Raw genomic sequence first — 16,040 nt, forward strand, 5'->3', positions numbered from 1 at the left:
CTCCCTTCCTTTCTTCCTCTCTCCCTCCCCCCTCCCCTTTCCTTTCCTTTCTTTTCTTTCCTTTCCTTTCCTTTCCTTTCCTTTCCTTTCCTTTCCTTTCCTTTTCCTTTTCCTTTTCCTTTTCCTTTTCTTTTCCTTTTCTTTTCCTTCCTTTCTTCTTCTTTTCTTTTCCTCCCTTCTCCTTCTTCCCTTTCCCTTTCCCTTTCCCTTTCCCTTTCCCTTTCCCTTCCCTTTCCCTTTCCCTTTCCCTTCCCTTTTCCTTCCCTTCAGGCTGACTGGCTGGCTTGCTTTCTTTATTTTTTGCATCAGTTTTAGGGTTACAGAAAGGATAAAGTTTTCATGTACCATTTTACACACACAAACACAGAGTTTTCCTTTTGTTTTGTTTATTAATTAAGGCATAATTGATATTAAATATTATTTTAGTTTTAGATGTACAATATGATAATAGTTTCACTATTATTAACATCTTACTTTGGTATAGTACATTTGTTACAATTAAGGAGCCAGTATTGATACATTATTAACTAAAGCCAATTATTTACATTAGAGTTCATTTTTTATTTTACAGTTCTATGGGTTTTTTTTTTTTAAGATTTTATTTATTTATTCATGAAAGACACAGAGAGAGAGAGGCAGAGACATAGGCAGAAGGAGAAGTAGGCTCCATGCAGGAAGCCCGATGTGGAACTTGATCCTGGGACTCCAGGATCCCGCTCTGAGCCAAAGGCAAGTGCTCAACCGCTGAGCCACCCAGGTGTCCCTAGTTCTATAGGATTTTTTTTTTTTAAGATTTTATTTATTTATTCATAGAGACACAGAGAGAGAATGAGAGGCAGAGACAGGCAGAGGGAAAAGCGGGCTCCATCCAGAGAGCCCGATGTGGGACTCGATCCAGGGTCTCCAGGATCACACCCCGGGCTGCAGGCGGCGCTAAACCGCTGTGCCACTGGGGCTGTCCCATATGGGATTTGACAAATAGATAATGTTATGTATCCTCCACTATAGTATCATATGGAATAATTTCACTCCACTAAAAATTGCCTGTGTTCTTTCTACCTATTTACTGCTACCTTCCACCTCCCCTCCACCCATAAACCCTTAGTAACCACTGATCCTTTTATTGTCTCTGTAAGTTTTGGCTTTTCCAAAATGTTACATAGTTGGATTTGTATATTATATGTTTACTCCCTGGCTTCTTTCACTTAACAATATGCATTTAAAATTCCTCCATGAAAAAAAAAATTCCTCCATGTCTTTTTATGGCTTGCGGCTTCATTTCTTTTTAATGCGAATAGTATTCCATTTTCTGGATGTACCACCAGAGTTTGTTTCTCCCTCTGCCTGTATCTCTGACACTCTCTTTGTGTCTCTCATGAATAAATGAATAAAATTTAAAAAAAGCCGGATGCCTGGGTAGCTTAGCGGTTGAGCATCTGCCTTTAGCCCAGGGCGTGATCCTGGGGTGCTGGATGGAGTTCCACATCGGGCTCCCTGCATGGAGCCTGCTTCCCCCTCTGCCTATGTCTCTGCCTCTCTCTCTCTGTGTCTCTCATGAATAAATAAATAAAATCTTTAAAAAAAAAAAAAAACTGCTATGAACATTTTGCCTGTATAAAAATTTTCAACTCATTTGGGCAATTATTAGAGACATGATTCATGGATTGTGTATATTAATTACTGGTATACAGGAAAGCAGTTAACTTGTATATTAACTTTGTGTACTACAACCTTGCTATAACAATGTTCCAGGACTTTTTTGTTTGTTCTTTAGGATTTCCTACATTGATAATCATCTCATCTGCAAATAAAATTTTGTTTCTTTCTTCTTAATCTGTATATCCTTTCATTTTCTTTTTGTACTGTATTAACTAGGTCTTCCAGTATGATGTTGAATAGGAGTGGTGAGGGGACATTATGCTTTGTTCTTAGTGGGAAATATCTGGTTTCTCACCATTAAGTATTATGTTAGCTGTAGGATATAGCAAATGTACTTTATTGAGTTGATAAAACTTCATCTCTATTTCTAGTTTGCCCAGGGTTTTATCATGCATAGATGTTATTTTTGTCAAAAGAACACTTTTTTAGACAGTAGTGATCAGAAATGAATGAAAGACCAATATATCAAACAAATTCAGTATGTAAAGGCTTGGGGAACAGTATGTTAATATTAAAAAGAAATAGAAAGAAAGACTCAGCATATGACATTTCCATTTGACCAGATTTAATTTTTAGACCTTTTCATTTAGACATAGGCTTTCCTTCCAGAATTCCTTAAGTATAATGGGGATTGTGGAGAAAAAATGAGCATCTTCAAAAAATAGTTTTCAGAATTAAGCAAAAGGAAAATGTAAGATATCACTGGTCTTTATTTTTCAATTGCCTGGTTGGGATGGAAGTCAGATTGCAAGGAGTTCACACTACTGTTACTACTATTAATACAATAACAAACGTGATCATGGTCCTTACAGTAATACTAGCAAAAGTGAACTTTATTATTTTTAATCCTTATTTGTTGTTTATTTTTATGGTGTACATACCTCCAGGAAGATTTAACATTCCCATCATATTTGACCCCAGCCATAGATTTGCTTTGACCAATGAAATGTGAGTATAAGTGATAGCTACTGCTTCCTGGCAGGAGCTGCAAGGTTTGTCATACTCTTTCACCTGTCTGTTGTATGAAGATGGAGCCTGAAACTCTATGATGAGCAGATTCCCTTTGCCATGCTGTGATGGATATGTATAGTCAGGGAGAAGTAAACTTATTTTAAGCTATGTAGATTTTTGGATTGTTTGTTATTGTAGCTTTACCTGAATAATAGGCTAGCTAACAGTACTGAATGCTTACTGTGTGCCAGGCTGTGTGTGTGCTCACCACTTTACATGAATTATCTCATGTATTCCTCCCAAGAGGAAAGTAATCAATAACCAGATATGGAGGGAAAAAATTCATCAGTAAGTATCGACTATCCACTTGTAAACTTTGGCAATTTTGGAACAGATCAAAATAGCCAGGAGCAAAGCAGAATCAAATAAAAGTTTAAAAATTTGATCTGTGTTATTAAGAAGCTATTCTAAATAATTGGTTTATATTTTGGAGGAAATATAAGCTACTCTAAATAATTTGTTTATATTTTTAAAACTTAACATTTTCTTGGTGCTAGATGACCAAGGAATATATCCTTTTTGATCACCACTCTTTTTGCTTTGTATCTGTGAGATGTGATTGTATTTGGAAAGTCCTAATTACACTTCTTTTGACTTATGAGCCTTTATTATCACTTAGGAATGTGATACTAGCATTCTCACGTCATATATTTGTGCTAATGAAACTGGCACATTTTCTATGTACATATATAACTCTTCAGTCAAGAAAACAAGTGACCAAGTTAGGAGATTAGTCTGGTCAGAATTTAACTATCCTTTTGACAATAATTTGCAGTAAAATAGGTGAAAAATAGGGGAAAAAAATAAAAACAAAAGGAAGAATGGGATGTCTGGGTAGCTCAGCGGTTCAGCACCTGCCTTCAGCCCAGGGCGTGATCCTGGAGACCTGGGATCGAGTTCCATATTGGGCTCCCTGCATGAAGCCTGCTTCTCCCTCTGCCTATGTCTCTGCCTCTCTCTCTCTGTGTGTCTCTCATGAATTAAAAAAAAAAAAAAAAAAGGAAAAGATTTAACTCATTCTTTATCATGGTACTCTTTACTAGAAATTATGGCTTAAAAATGAAAGAGGGAAATTTTTCCTGTTTAAATAAGCAACATTTCCCAGTTAGGTCCTTCTCAGTATAGAAGTTAACTCTTTTAGAAGTTTTAATTAGAACTCATTGTACAACTAAATAGTGATCTCAGAGTGTTACTATATTTCCTACAATATTAGATACTTGTATATCTGCCTTTAAAATGGAAAGATTGTCTTGGAGAATCGGGTTGGCTCAGACAGTAGAGCCTCTGACCCTTTATCTCAAGGTTGTGAGTTCGAGCCCCACATTGGGTGCAGCGCCTACTTAAAATAAAAAAATAAAATGAAAAAATTGTCTTGGTTTTTAAGTTTGTTAATAATTTCGTTTATATTTTAGGTATAATTGAAAAGTTATAACTTAATTCAGATGGCCTGAAGGTCCTCATTACTTCTTTAAACATCAGAAGTAAAAGTCGTTGCTTGATCCACATTAAATTTAATGAAAATCAATAGAGAAAAATGACCAGTTTGGGCTACCATCAAATATTCTAAGTTGATTTGAAAACAGTGGAAATCTAGTAGTTTTCCGAGAACAGATATCTAGCCACAAAGTTAGATACTGTTTATGCAGAATTACTGATTACTAACCAGACAGTAAGGGAATGGAAAGTGAATGGATTTTTTTCTCAGAGGCCAAGGGGAGTTAATTGGGCCTCTAGGTTCGTTGTTTTTTTTCTTTAATTGTCGTAGTCAACAAATGGGCTTCAGGAAGTCTGTTAATGCCCTGAAACTACACATATTGTTATGTTTCGTTGCAAATATGCATTTTTCTTGTTAAAAAGGATCTATTATATTAGATTCACCAAAGACTAACCCTTAAGAACCACTCTTCTAGAACTTTTTTCCGAAGTATGTCTATATTTGGCTGCCACTAGGTGGCATTGCTAATACAACTAATGTACAGTACTATATTTGCAAGTTCTCTTCTAGATAAATATGAAACCCTCAAAAAGTTCTACTTAGGGATGCCTGGGTGGCTCAGTGGTTTAGCATCTGCCTCTGGCTCGCGGCATAATCCCGGGGTCCTGGGATTGGGCTCCCAGTGAGGAGCCTGATTCTCTCCCTGCCTATGTCTCTGCCTCTCTTTCTGTCTCTCATGAATAAATAAATAAAATCTTTAAGAAAAAAAAAAAGTTCCACTTAGATTAGAGTCATATTCTATTATTTATCTATATTTACACTTACATAATATCAATTAATGCACGTGAGTGGAAAATAAATTTTCTTAAGAGTTTTCTGTATTCATTAATTAGTTTAACAATTATTATCCTTTCCTTCCATCATAACATAAATATTTACAGGTAGGTCATACTTCCTTGACATGCTCAGTTTCAGATATAATGCCAATTCCATTCTTTTCTTTATTATTTAAGAATATACAGGGATCCCTGGGTGGCGCAGGGATCCCTGGGTGGCGCAGCGGTTTGGCGCCTGCCTTTGGCCCAGGGCGCGATCCTGGAGACCCGGGATCGAATCCCACGTCGGGCTCCCAGTGCATGGAGCCTGCTTCTCCCTCTGCCTGTGTCTCTGCCTCATTCTCTCTGTCTCTCTCTGTGACTATCACAAATAAATAAAAATTAAAAAAAAAAAAAAAGAATATACAAGTGATTGAAGGTGATTTTGTTATGGGACTAAAGTCTTTCATTCCTATCATGGAAAGTGATAAAGGTATTCAGAGTCAAGCAGCTGGGTTTGAATGCCTAATAAAATATTACTAACTGTGATATTTGGCAAGTTTCTTAAGTTTTAAACCTTAGTTTAGTCAGCTGAAAATGGGAATGATAATAATAGTACTTATTGAATAAGCCTGTTTTGAGGATTAGATGAAATAACACATGTACTCTTTTGTTCAGTGGCTAATATATATATAAGGTTTTCAATAAGTGATGACTACTATTATCATTATTCTTACTCTGATTTTACTTAAAAAGCAGTCATTTCATTTTACATACTTTAGCTATTATTTTTAAGAAATTTTAATCAACATTTCCCACAATTGATTTTAAAGTAGCATTATGTTAGCATAGTTGAAAACCACTGATCATTGTTCCATTTTCAGTGATGATAGGTTAGGCAATTTGGATCAGTTCTCTCAGGAAAGAATCTTTAAAAGGTTGATATTAAAGAGGAAGCCTAGAGAGGTGGTACTGGACAATGATATGCCTCGATAAACCTGCAGGCTTTGGATTGGAACCCTAAGGGGCCACATTTTAAAGTAAAGATGGGGCAGCCCGCGTGGCTCAGCAGTTTAGCGCCGCCTTCGGCCCGGGGCCTGATCCTGGAAACCTGGGATCCAGTTGCATGTCAGGCTCCCTGCATGGAGCCTGCTTCTCCCTCTGCCTGTGTCTCTGCCTCTCTGCCTCTCTCTGTGTCTTTCATGAATAAATAAATAAAATCTTAAAAAAAATAAAAATAAAGTAAGGATGAATTAGATATAAATTAGGCCTTACAGGAACTAAATCTCAGGCTTAACTCTCAAGTGTGAAGGAAAATAAAACCATCCTAGGCTTCACCTTAACTTTATTTTTTTCATGTATAAGTTCAGCACTCAATCAAAAGTAATCAGATATTTGAGGAGACCAGATAGATTGGTCAATACAAAGAAATAATAGGAATAGATCCATTAAGGGTCCATTTAATGAAGTTATTATACATGTATTTTAATCTAAAAGCAATGTGTTCAAGGTAATAAAAAACAAGTTTAAGTATTTCAACAGAGAATTAGAGACTATAAAATATAAAAGAAAGCCAAATGGAAAATCTAGAATTGAAAAAACATAGTAACTGAAATTAAAAACTCTATTAATGGACTTTCAGTAGACATAGCTAAAACAGGACTAATAAACTGCAAAGTTGGCCAGGGAAAAATGTCAAGAATTAAAAAGGATTGGAGAAAAAAAAAAAAACATGTACTTCAAAGAAACTCCATTAAGACCGATTTCTTACTATCAAGGGTTTGTTGAGAAGTCAAGGGCTGACAGTAGAATGGTATCTTTTTTTTAAAAGATTTACTTTTTTTAAAGATTATTCATTTGAGAGAGAGAAAGCTACCCAGAGCATGAGCGGGAAGGAGGGTTAGAGGGAGAAGGAGGAGCTGACTCCCCACTGAGCAGGGAAGCCCTATTCAGGACCCAATCCCAGAATCCCGGGATCCTGACCTGAGCTCAGGGCAGACACTTAACGGACTGAGCCACCCAGGTGCCCCAAAGATTTATTTTTTATTTGAGAGACATTGCATGCATGTGAGAAAGTGTGAGCATGAGCAGGAGAGGGAGAGAGAATTTCTCCCAACCAGACTCTGCACTGAGCACGGAGCCCAATTTACGGCTCAATCTCATGACCTGGAGATTACCACCTTAGCTAAAACCAAGAGTCAGAGGCCCAACCAACTGCGCTACTCAGGCACCCCTGGAATGGTAACTTTAAAGGGCTAAAAAAAAAATAGCTAACAACAAAGGACTCTATACTCAAAGTATTCCTGTGAACAGTGTAAAATAAAGATATTTTTAAAAAACAGAAATTTTGTTTTTTAAACTAACCAGCTAACATTCTCTAAAGGAAATAGTAAAAGATGTTCTTTGAATCGAAGTAAAGTGATTCTATATTGAAGCCCAGATATTCAGGAAGGAAAAGTTATAAAAGAGTAAATATATGGATAAATTTAAATTAAGATGAGTAGTAATGATAATGTCTTGAGAGATTAAAATGTAGCAAAAGAATTAGAATATATGATCTACAAATCAGATGTGTAATAATTGAAATTGTTGAAGATCATTCTAAGGTATATATATTGCCCTGTTAAAGCAAGATATTAGTTTATATAATACTTTAATAAATAAAGACTTATAATCTTTAGGGGAAGCATTACAGATATATAACTATCAAGCTAATAGGGGCAGGCAAGAATTGAGTAGTATTTTAAATTTATTTTATTTTATTTTATTTTATTTTTTTGATAGAGAGTGCAAGCGGGACATGGGGGAAGTGGTGCAGAGGGAGAGGAAGAGAGAGAATCTTAAGTAGGCTGTATGCACCCCAACATGGGACTTGATCTCACAACCCTCAGATAATGCCCCAAGCTGAAATCAAGAATCCAAGGCTTAACTGACTGAGACACTCAGGCATCCCCAAAATTGAGTAATTTTTAAAAAACCAAGGGCCCCTGGGTGGCTCAGTTGGTTAAGCATCTGACTCTTGATCTCAGTTTAGGTCTTGATCTCAGGGTCATCAGTTCAGGTCCTGTGTTGGGCTCTATGCTGTGCGTGGAGTGTAATAGAAAAAAAAAAAAAAAAGAAAAGAAAAGGAAAAGAAAGAAAAAGAAAAAAGCCAAAAGAAGGCAAGGAAGAACAAAATGAATATAGAACAGGCAGGATGAATAGTAAGCGTTCAATGGTAGACTTAAATCCAAATATATCAATTTTTATGTAAGTATAAATGGAGTAAATATTCCTTTCTGTTGTCCAAATAAATGTAAAAAAATATTTAACTGTTTGTTGTATACGAACTATGTAAAATATGAATACACAGAAAGATTGATAGTAAAAGGATGGAAAAAGATGAGCCCATTTAGTGTCAACCAAGAAAAAGCTTATGTAGTTATATTGAAATCCACGTGGAGTATGAGGCAAGAAGTGTAATAGATAGGATCCATTCATTCTTTTTGTAAATTATTATTTTATTTTTTTAAGAATTTTTTAAAGGTTTTATTTATTTATTCATGAGAGACACAGAGAGAGAGGCAGAGACATAGGCAGAGGGAGAAGCAGGCTCCACACAAGGGAGCCCGACGTGGGACTCGATCCCTTGTCTCCAGGATCACGACCTGAGCCAAAGGCAGATGCGTTAACCGCTGAGCCACCCAGGTGTCCCTATTATTTTATTTTTAAAGTAGGCTCCGTACCCAGTTCAGAGTCCAACACAGGGTTCAAACTCACAACCTTGAGATCAAGAGTCAGATGGTTGGGGGCACCTGGGTGGCTCAGTGGTTGAGCATCTACCTTTGGCTCAGGTTGTGATCCCAGGGTACTAAGATCCAGTCCCGCATCAGACTCCCAACAGACAGCCTGCTTCTCCCTCTGCATATGTGTCTGTCTCTCTCTGTGTCTCTCATGAATAAATAAGATCTTAAAAAATAAAAAAGAATCAGACACTTGGGGCACCTGGTTGGCTCAATTAAATGTCTGATACCAGATCTTAGGGTCATGAGATGGAGCCCTGCATCAGGCTCTCTGTTGGACGTGAAACCTATGAGATTCTCTCTCCCTCTCCTGCCCACTTAGCCTCGGTCAGTCACTCTCTCTAAACAAAACAAAACAAAACAAAACAAAACAAAAAAAACTTGGATGCTTACCCGACTGAGCCACCCAGGCACCCCTAGAATGCATCCTTTTTTTTTTTTTTTCTTTTTAGATTTTATTTATTTATTTGAGAGAGAGCATGAGTGGCAAGGAGAGACAAAGAAGCAGACCCCACTGAGCAGGGAGCCCGATGTGGGACTCGGTCCCTGGACCCCAGGATCATGACCTAAGCTGAAGGCAGATGCTTAACCACCTGAGCCACCCAGGCACCCTAGGATGCATTCATTCTTTTTTTCTTTTCTTTTTGCATCAATTCTTAATAATAAAAGATTCAATTCATCAGGAAGATATAATAGCTATAAATTTGTATTTATTTAATAATATATACTCAACATATAAAAAGCAAAATTGGGAGCATCTCACTGACTCAGTCTGTAGAGCATGCAACTCTTGATCTCAGGGTTGTGTTCAAGTCTACTGTTGGGGTTACTTACTTTAAAAAATAAAAATAGGGCAGCCTGGGTAGCAGTTTAGTGCTGCCTTCAGCCCAGGACCTGATCCTGGAGACCTGGGATCAAGTCCCATGTCAGGCTCCCTGCATGGAGCCTGCTTCTCCCTCTGCCTGTCTCTCTGCCTCGCTCTCTCTCTCTCTCTCTGTGTGTGTGTGTGTGTCTCATGAATAATAAATAAATAAATAAATAAATAAATAAATAAATAAATAAATAATCTTAAAAGAAATAAAAATAGGGCGGCCCGGGTGGCTCAGTGGTTTAGCGCTGCTTTCAGCCCAGGGCCTGATCCTGGAGACCTGGGATCCAGTCCCACGTCGGGCTCCCTGCATGGAGCCTGCTTCTCCCTCTGCTTTTGTCTCTGCCTCTCTCTCTCTTTCTCTCTCTCTCTCTCTCTCTCTTTGTATCTCTCATGAATAAATAAATAAAATCTTTAAAAATAAATAAATAAAAATAAAAAGCAAAATTTGGCAGAACTACAGAGAGGAGATAACTTCCATAAATTAGTGGGAGAGTATAGTAGAATTGTTGGTATAGTTCTTTTGCCAAAGTACAAGGTATATAACATACACATAACAGTTGTATTTCTGTATACTACAGTAAACATTTAGAGAGTGAAATTTTTTAGAAGGTACTATTTATAATAGCGTTTTTTAAAAAAGCAAAATCTAGGGACGGCTGAGTGGCTCAGCAGTTGGGCGTCTGCCTTTGGCTCAGGGTGTGATCTCAGCACCCCAGGATCGAGTACTGCATCAGGCTCCCTGCGTGGGGCCTGCTTCTCCCTCTGCCTATGTGTCTGCCTCTCTCTCTCTCTCTCTTTCTCTGTATCTCTGATGAATAAATAAATAAAATCTTTAAAAAAAAACAAAATCTAGGAATACATTTAATAAAAGATGTGGTTGGCCTCTGCATAAATTGTAAAATACTATTGGAAGCAGAAAGATCTAGGTAAAAGAAGGGATGTATCATGTTCATTAACTAAAAGATACAATATTGCAAGGCAGCGAGTTCTTCCCATTTTAATCTACAAAATCCGTGCAATATCAGTCAAAACTGTAGAAATTGACAAACCAATTATTAAAAGTTTTCAATGCAGTAGCTTTGTAATCAATCTTGATAACCAATAGGATATGTCCCTTTATTGTGTGTTTGTTTCTTGAACTAGATAGAAGATACTTGTGCTATAATAATTCATTAGGATGTATGCATAATGCACTTTTCTGTATATACTGTACTTAAATATCCTGTTTTAGTATATATAATCATTTGTTAGAATTTTATATTCTGAGGGTGTCTAGGTGCCTCAGTTGGTTAAGCATCCGATGCTTGGTTTCAACTCAGGTCCTGATCTCATGGGTCATGATATCAAGGTCTGTGTCATAAGACTGAGCCACGAGATTGAGTCCCATGTCGGCCTCCAGCTCAACAGGAGTCTGCTTGGATAATCTCTCCTCCTACCCACCTTCCCCACCCCAACCCCTCTCCCCGCTGCTCACATGTGCATGAGCTCTCTCTCTTTCTCAAATAAATATTTTTTAAAAAAAGAATTTTATAGTTCTTTTGCCAAAGTACATATGGGTAATGTCTGCTATAGTTACTGTATTTTATTTTATTTAAGTTTTATTTATTTAAGTAATTTCTATACCTCATGTGGGGCTCATACTAGGACTCCAAAATCCAGAGTTGCATGCTCCTCCGATTGAGGAGGCACCCCTGCTCTACTTATTTTAAATTGGCATCTAACTACTTCCTAAAATCAGAAATACTCATTTAGATAACATTCATTTTTCAGAGACTTTTTCAAACTAAGACTGCAAGGAAATGGGTTGTCTTACGTATTCTCAAAAAATTAAATTCTCTCATAAAATTATCACTGTAGTAGTTCATTTTAGTCCACTTTAAAAACCTTGAACATTTACTCAGTGCAAAACAGTCTGAAATACTATGTGAATTACAAAAGGAATTGGATATGTAGAGCAGAAGATATATATTACATAAATAATTATACTCCAGGATATTGTGGTAAGTACTCACATAGTGATACTTGTAAATTGTTTTGGGACCCCTAAAATAAGGAGGAATTCTCTTGGACAAAGAAGAATAGGAAAAGTTCATGAAGATGGTTTTGTTGAGGGAAAGACAGTGAATGCAGAGATATAAAAATAGGATATCTTGGAAAGAAGACCAATGTGAGAAAATAAGTTGGTGCCAAATGGTAGAAGGCTTTGAATGTCAGACTAGGGAGTTTATGTTTATTGTGACATAAAGAGATTTTCAAACAAGTTTTAACATGTGTTTTAGGAACATAACTCTCGTAGCAATGTGGAGGATAGATTTGGTGGGAAAGCAACTGAAAATGAGTCCAGTTAGAAGGTAGCTGGCCAGGTGAGAGGTAGCAATTACCTGATCTAAAGCAGTGGCAGGGGATCCCTGGGTGGCGCAGCGGTTTGGCGCCTGCCTTTGGGCCAGGGCGCGATCCTGGAGACCCGGGATCGAATCCCACATCAGGCTCCCGGTGCATGGAGCCTGCTTCTCCCTCTGCCTGTTGTGTCTCTGCCTCTCTCTCTCTCTCTCTCTGTATGACTATCATAAATAAATAAAAAAAATGTTTAAAAAAAAAATAAAGCAGTGGCAGTAGGAAGAGTTTCAAATTTGGGGGATTGGATAATGTATGGCAGTGCAAGTAGCTGAAATAAGAAAAACTAAATATACTATAAAATATGTATACTAAAATTTGAGCTTCGCTTCTAAAATATAAGCTCTTGGGGGCACTTGGATGGCTCAGTCAGTTAAGTGACTGACTCTTGATTTCAGCTCAGGTCATGATCTCTGAGTTGTGAGATTGAGTCCCATCCTTGGTGTGGAGCCTACTTAAAATATTTTCTCTCTTCCTCTCTTTCTGCCCCCCCCCCCAGTCAAACAAACCCAAATATATAAAATAAAATATAAGCTGACAGGAATTTTTTCTGTTCTACTTACTGCTATATTCTTGGTATCTAGAATAGTATCTAGTGCATAGTAGGTATTCAATAAATATATGTTGAATAGTTAATATAAAATCTTTGAAAAAACCTGGGGGTGTGCAGAATAAAACAGAATAGTTGGACTTCTTTTATTGGCAAAACCAACTGTCCCTAACATTTGACTATTTGTGACTGTTGATGAAAAATGACCTAATCTGTATATGGCTTTTTATTATTTTGCATAATAGTTTTATACTGAGCATCACTACAGCCTCCTTTTTTTTTTTTTTTAAAGATTTAATTTATTTATTCATAAGAGACAGAGAGAGGCAGAGACATAGGCAGAGGGAGAAGCAGGCTCCATGCAGGGAGCACAATGTGGGACTCGATCCCAGGACTCCAGGATCATGCCCTGAGCCAAAGGCAGATGCTCAACCGCTGAGCCACCCAGGCATCCCTCACTACAACCTCTTTAATTCCCCAGCAGATAAAACTATATACATACTCTCTGCTTTACGTACAACATTGTAATATGGTCTTTGCATTAAATTTACATAAATTTAGATAAATACCAAGTACAATGAATGACTTAACATGTGATTTTTTTAAATTATTATTTAGTGTATATGAACATGCTTACCAACTTTGGTATGTCTGTATAGTAAAGTATATTATTTTTTGGTCTAAGAAAGTATCCTTACTAGATAACAAAATAGAAATGAAATAGCATTTATACGGGTGCCTGGGTGGCTCAGTTGTTTAAGCATCTGCCTTCAGCTCAGGTCATGATCCCAGGGTCCTGGGATCTAGCCCCACAGTGGGCTCCCTGCTGAGCAGGGGAGCCTACTTCTTCCTTTCCCTCTACCTGCTGCTCACCCTGTTTATGCACTCTTTCTCTCTCTCTCAAATAAATAAAATCTTTTTTAAAAAAAGAAATAGCATTTGTAAACTACTTCTGATTTTATTTCTTTTGGGGGTGTGGGGAAAACACCGGTTTTATTTATTATGCAGGCATTTTTTGTTCCTTTGTGTGATGTCTCTTTCATGAGCAAATTTTCCCTGGCGAATAGTACAGGCTACTGATTTTATTCATTTACTTTACTCATGTTTTTTTTATAAGTATATCATATGTAAAAAGGCTTCTGTAGCTGGCAGGTTTTTCTCAGATTGTGCCTTCTAAGCACTCTTCTTTTGGATATTCGTTTCCAGAAATCCATTAACAAATCTATTTTAGTCTTAACAAGCATGTAGCAGGTTTCCTTTCAGAAGATTTAGAACATGAGTGATCCAGGAATGCTTATTTACTAGTGGAAATTATGCCCAGAGTAAAACAATAAGTTAATGAATGTAATGTTGTTGCTGTTAACCTCTTTGATGCATCACTGTTCAGATGAGTCAAAATTTCCACTTTAATAATGGTCTGACCCAGGGCTAGACAGCCCAGTGGTCAGCATTTTTTTGTAAAGAGCCAGATGGTGTCTTAGGCTATACAGTCTCTCTTGCAACTCCGATCTATCATTGCAATAAGAAAGCATCCAAGGACAATGTGTAAAGGAATGAATGTGGCTGTTTTTTCTAATCAGCCTTTACTCACAAAAACAGGTGGCTGCCTGCATTGATCTGCAGGCTCTAGTTTGCTAACCCGTGCTCTAACTCACAGAGTGACAAGTACATTAGAAGAAGCATATTGAGTTTGAAAGCTTTAGTGAGCTAGCCACCTTCTAAGGATTTTTACAAGACATGTGCACTTGACTCAAATAGATGCATTTGCCAAAAAAAAGGAGTGATCACTTCTCTCTTCCAGGTCATAACGTTAGACTTAACATGATGCTTTATTTTTTTTTATTTTTATTTTTTTCATGATGTTGATGTTTTATAAGAGAATATAGTTGTGCAAATGCTTGAATGGTCTAGAAAACCATCAAGGGGAAAATAATAGCAACTTTGCATGAAGAGGAAAGTAGGAGAATTTCCTCAAAATAAGCTAATGACAGCAAGATTTAATTCTATGTTGTAATTGTTGATGTGTGCAGTTATTAAATACTGGTTTTAAGAACATTGCAATTATTTTGAGAAGTAAATTTATGGATTAAGTTTAGATTGTTATAAACAGTTGGGAGAACTGATGGATTATTTCAGTAGCCACCTTAGAATTACTTCCCATTACTAGAAAAATATGGTTCATAATCCTGTAAACAACCAGGTTAACATAAACAGGAACTTTGGTACTTGATAATGAGAAATATATCTCAGGCATGCTCCTTATACGCACATACATTATTATTCACCAAGTTACAACAAGCAGATAATTAAAGAGCCGTTTGTAAACTGTAAGTGTGATTAAGACTTAATTTAACCTGTTCTATTTAACAGTAACAAAGAGAATAAGTCCTTTGGCAAGAATTTATGCCTTAAATAATGTGATATTGAACACTTTTGACACTAGGTGGAGCACTTTGCTGGACAAAGCCTTAACAAGCTCTATATTCCTTCAAATAAACGCAGCTCCTAGAAAAAGTCTGATGAGAACAGTTACCTATCAACGATAATGATAAAAGACACCCAGATATTGAGCTATAAATAGAAGACTGAATATATTTTGCAGATAACGCTCCCCTTTGTGTGTATGTGTGTGTGTGTATACACATATATACATATATGTATATATAAAGATTTTATTTGAGAATTTTTATTTGAGAGAGCATGAGTAGGGGGAGGGGCAGAGGGACAAGCACACTCCTTGCTGAGTCGGGGAGCCTGACACAGGCTCCAGCCCAGGACCCTGAGATCATGCCCTGAGTTGAAGTCAGACACTTAACCAACTAAGCCATGTGGGACTCCATCCCAGGTCTCCGGGATCACGCCTTGGACTGAAGGCGGCGCTAAACCGCTGAGCCATCCGGGCTGCCCTTCTTAATACTTTTTGACTGTTGGCTCTTTAAGGCCTAAAGTAAATATTACTTGGAAAACTGCATGCGTAGGGATTGAAATGAAATACCAAAATAGGTTCAGTTAAAAAAAATAGTAACTATTTAATTCCATTGAGGTAGAATATTCTTTTAAAAAATTGTTAGCTAACCTCTTTACCTTTTTCCTGCTTGACTTCTGACTATTGCTTAATTGCTCACCTGTCTATACCTCTGCAAGAGGGAAAAAAAAAAACAGCGAAGACATTGGCAAAAGAAGGATTCTGGTATAACGTGATACTGCTCTGTATAGGTATAATGACTCTGGCTATAAGTATGCAATGATTCAGGGCTCTTGCGGGAAGACCAAACAGGCCCTTCTTAGAAAAGATCTGTTTGTGCTTTTTTTGATGAAGCATGATCAGCTTTCCTCCCTGCCTTTCCCCAAGGAATGACTCATCTATTAACTCTTGTGAGTATCACCACATCAAAAGAAGAAACCAAGGCCTTTAGGACATAGGGCCAGGTTTTCACATAACAAAAGGGGTATGCATAGACTGGATAACTTCCTGCCCTTAAATCACTGTTTATTAATGTGTGCTTAAATGAAAGGTAAGGAG

General features: G+C 37.2%; 1 protein-coding gene across 7 annotated transcripts in view; it reads left to right on the forward strand.

Moving 5' to 3' along the window:
• Positions 1-16,040, forward strand: part of VMP1 (vacuole membrane protein 1) — a 144,421-nt gene that overhangs the window by 28,203 nt on the left and 100,178 nt on the right. The window contains exon 1 of one of the 7 annotated variants that reach the window (XM_035720389.2): positions 15,824-15,892. The exons of the other annotated variants lie outside the window; for them this stretch is intronic. Coding sequence (XP_035576282.1) covers positions 15,872-15,892 — 21 coding nt within the window. The 5' untranslated portion in view covers positions 15,824-15,871. Of the gene's footprint in view, positions 1-15,823; positions 15,893-16,040 lie in introns of those variants that run through there. 7 annotated transcript variants of the gene reach the window in all.

Source organism: Canis lupus, chromosome 9 (genome assembly GCF_003254725.2).
Source record: "Canis lupus dingo isolate Sandy chromosome 9, ASM325472v2, whole genome shotgun sequence".
In the NCBI taxonomy this organism is placed as follows: domain Eukaryota; kingdom Metazoa; phylum Chordata; class Mammalia; order Carnivora; family Canidae; genus Canis; species Canis lupus.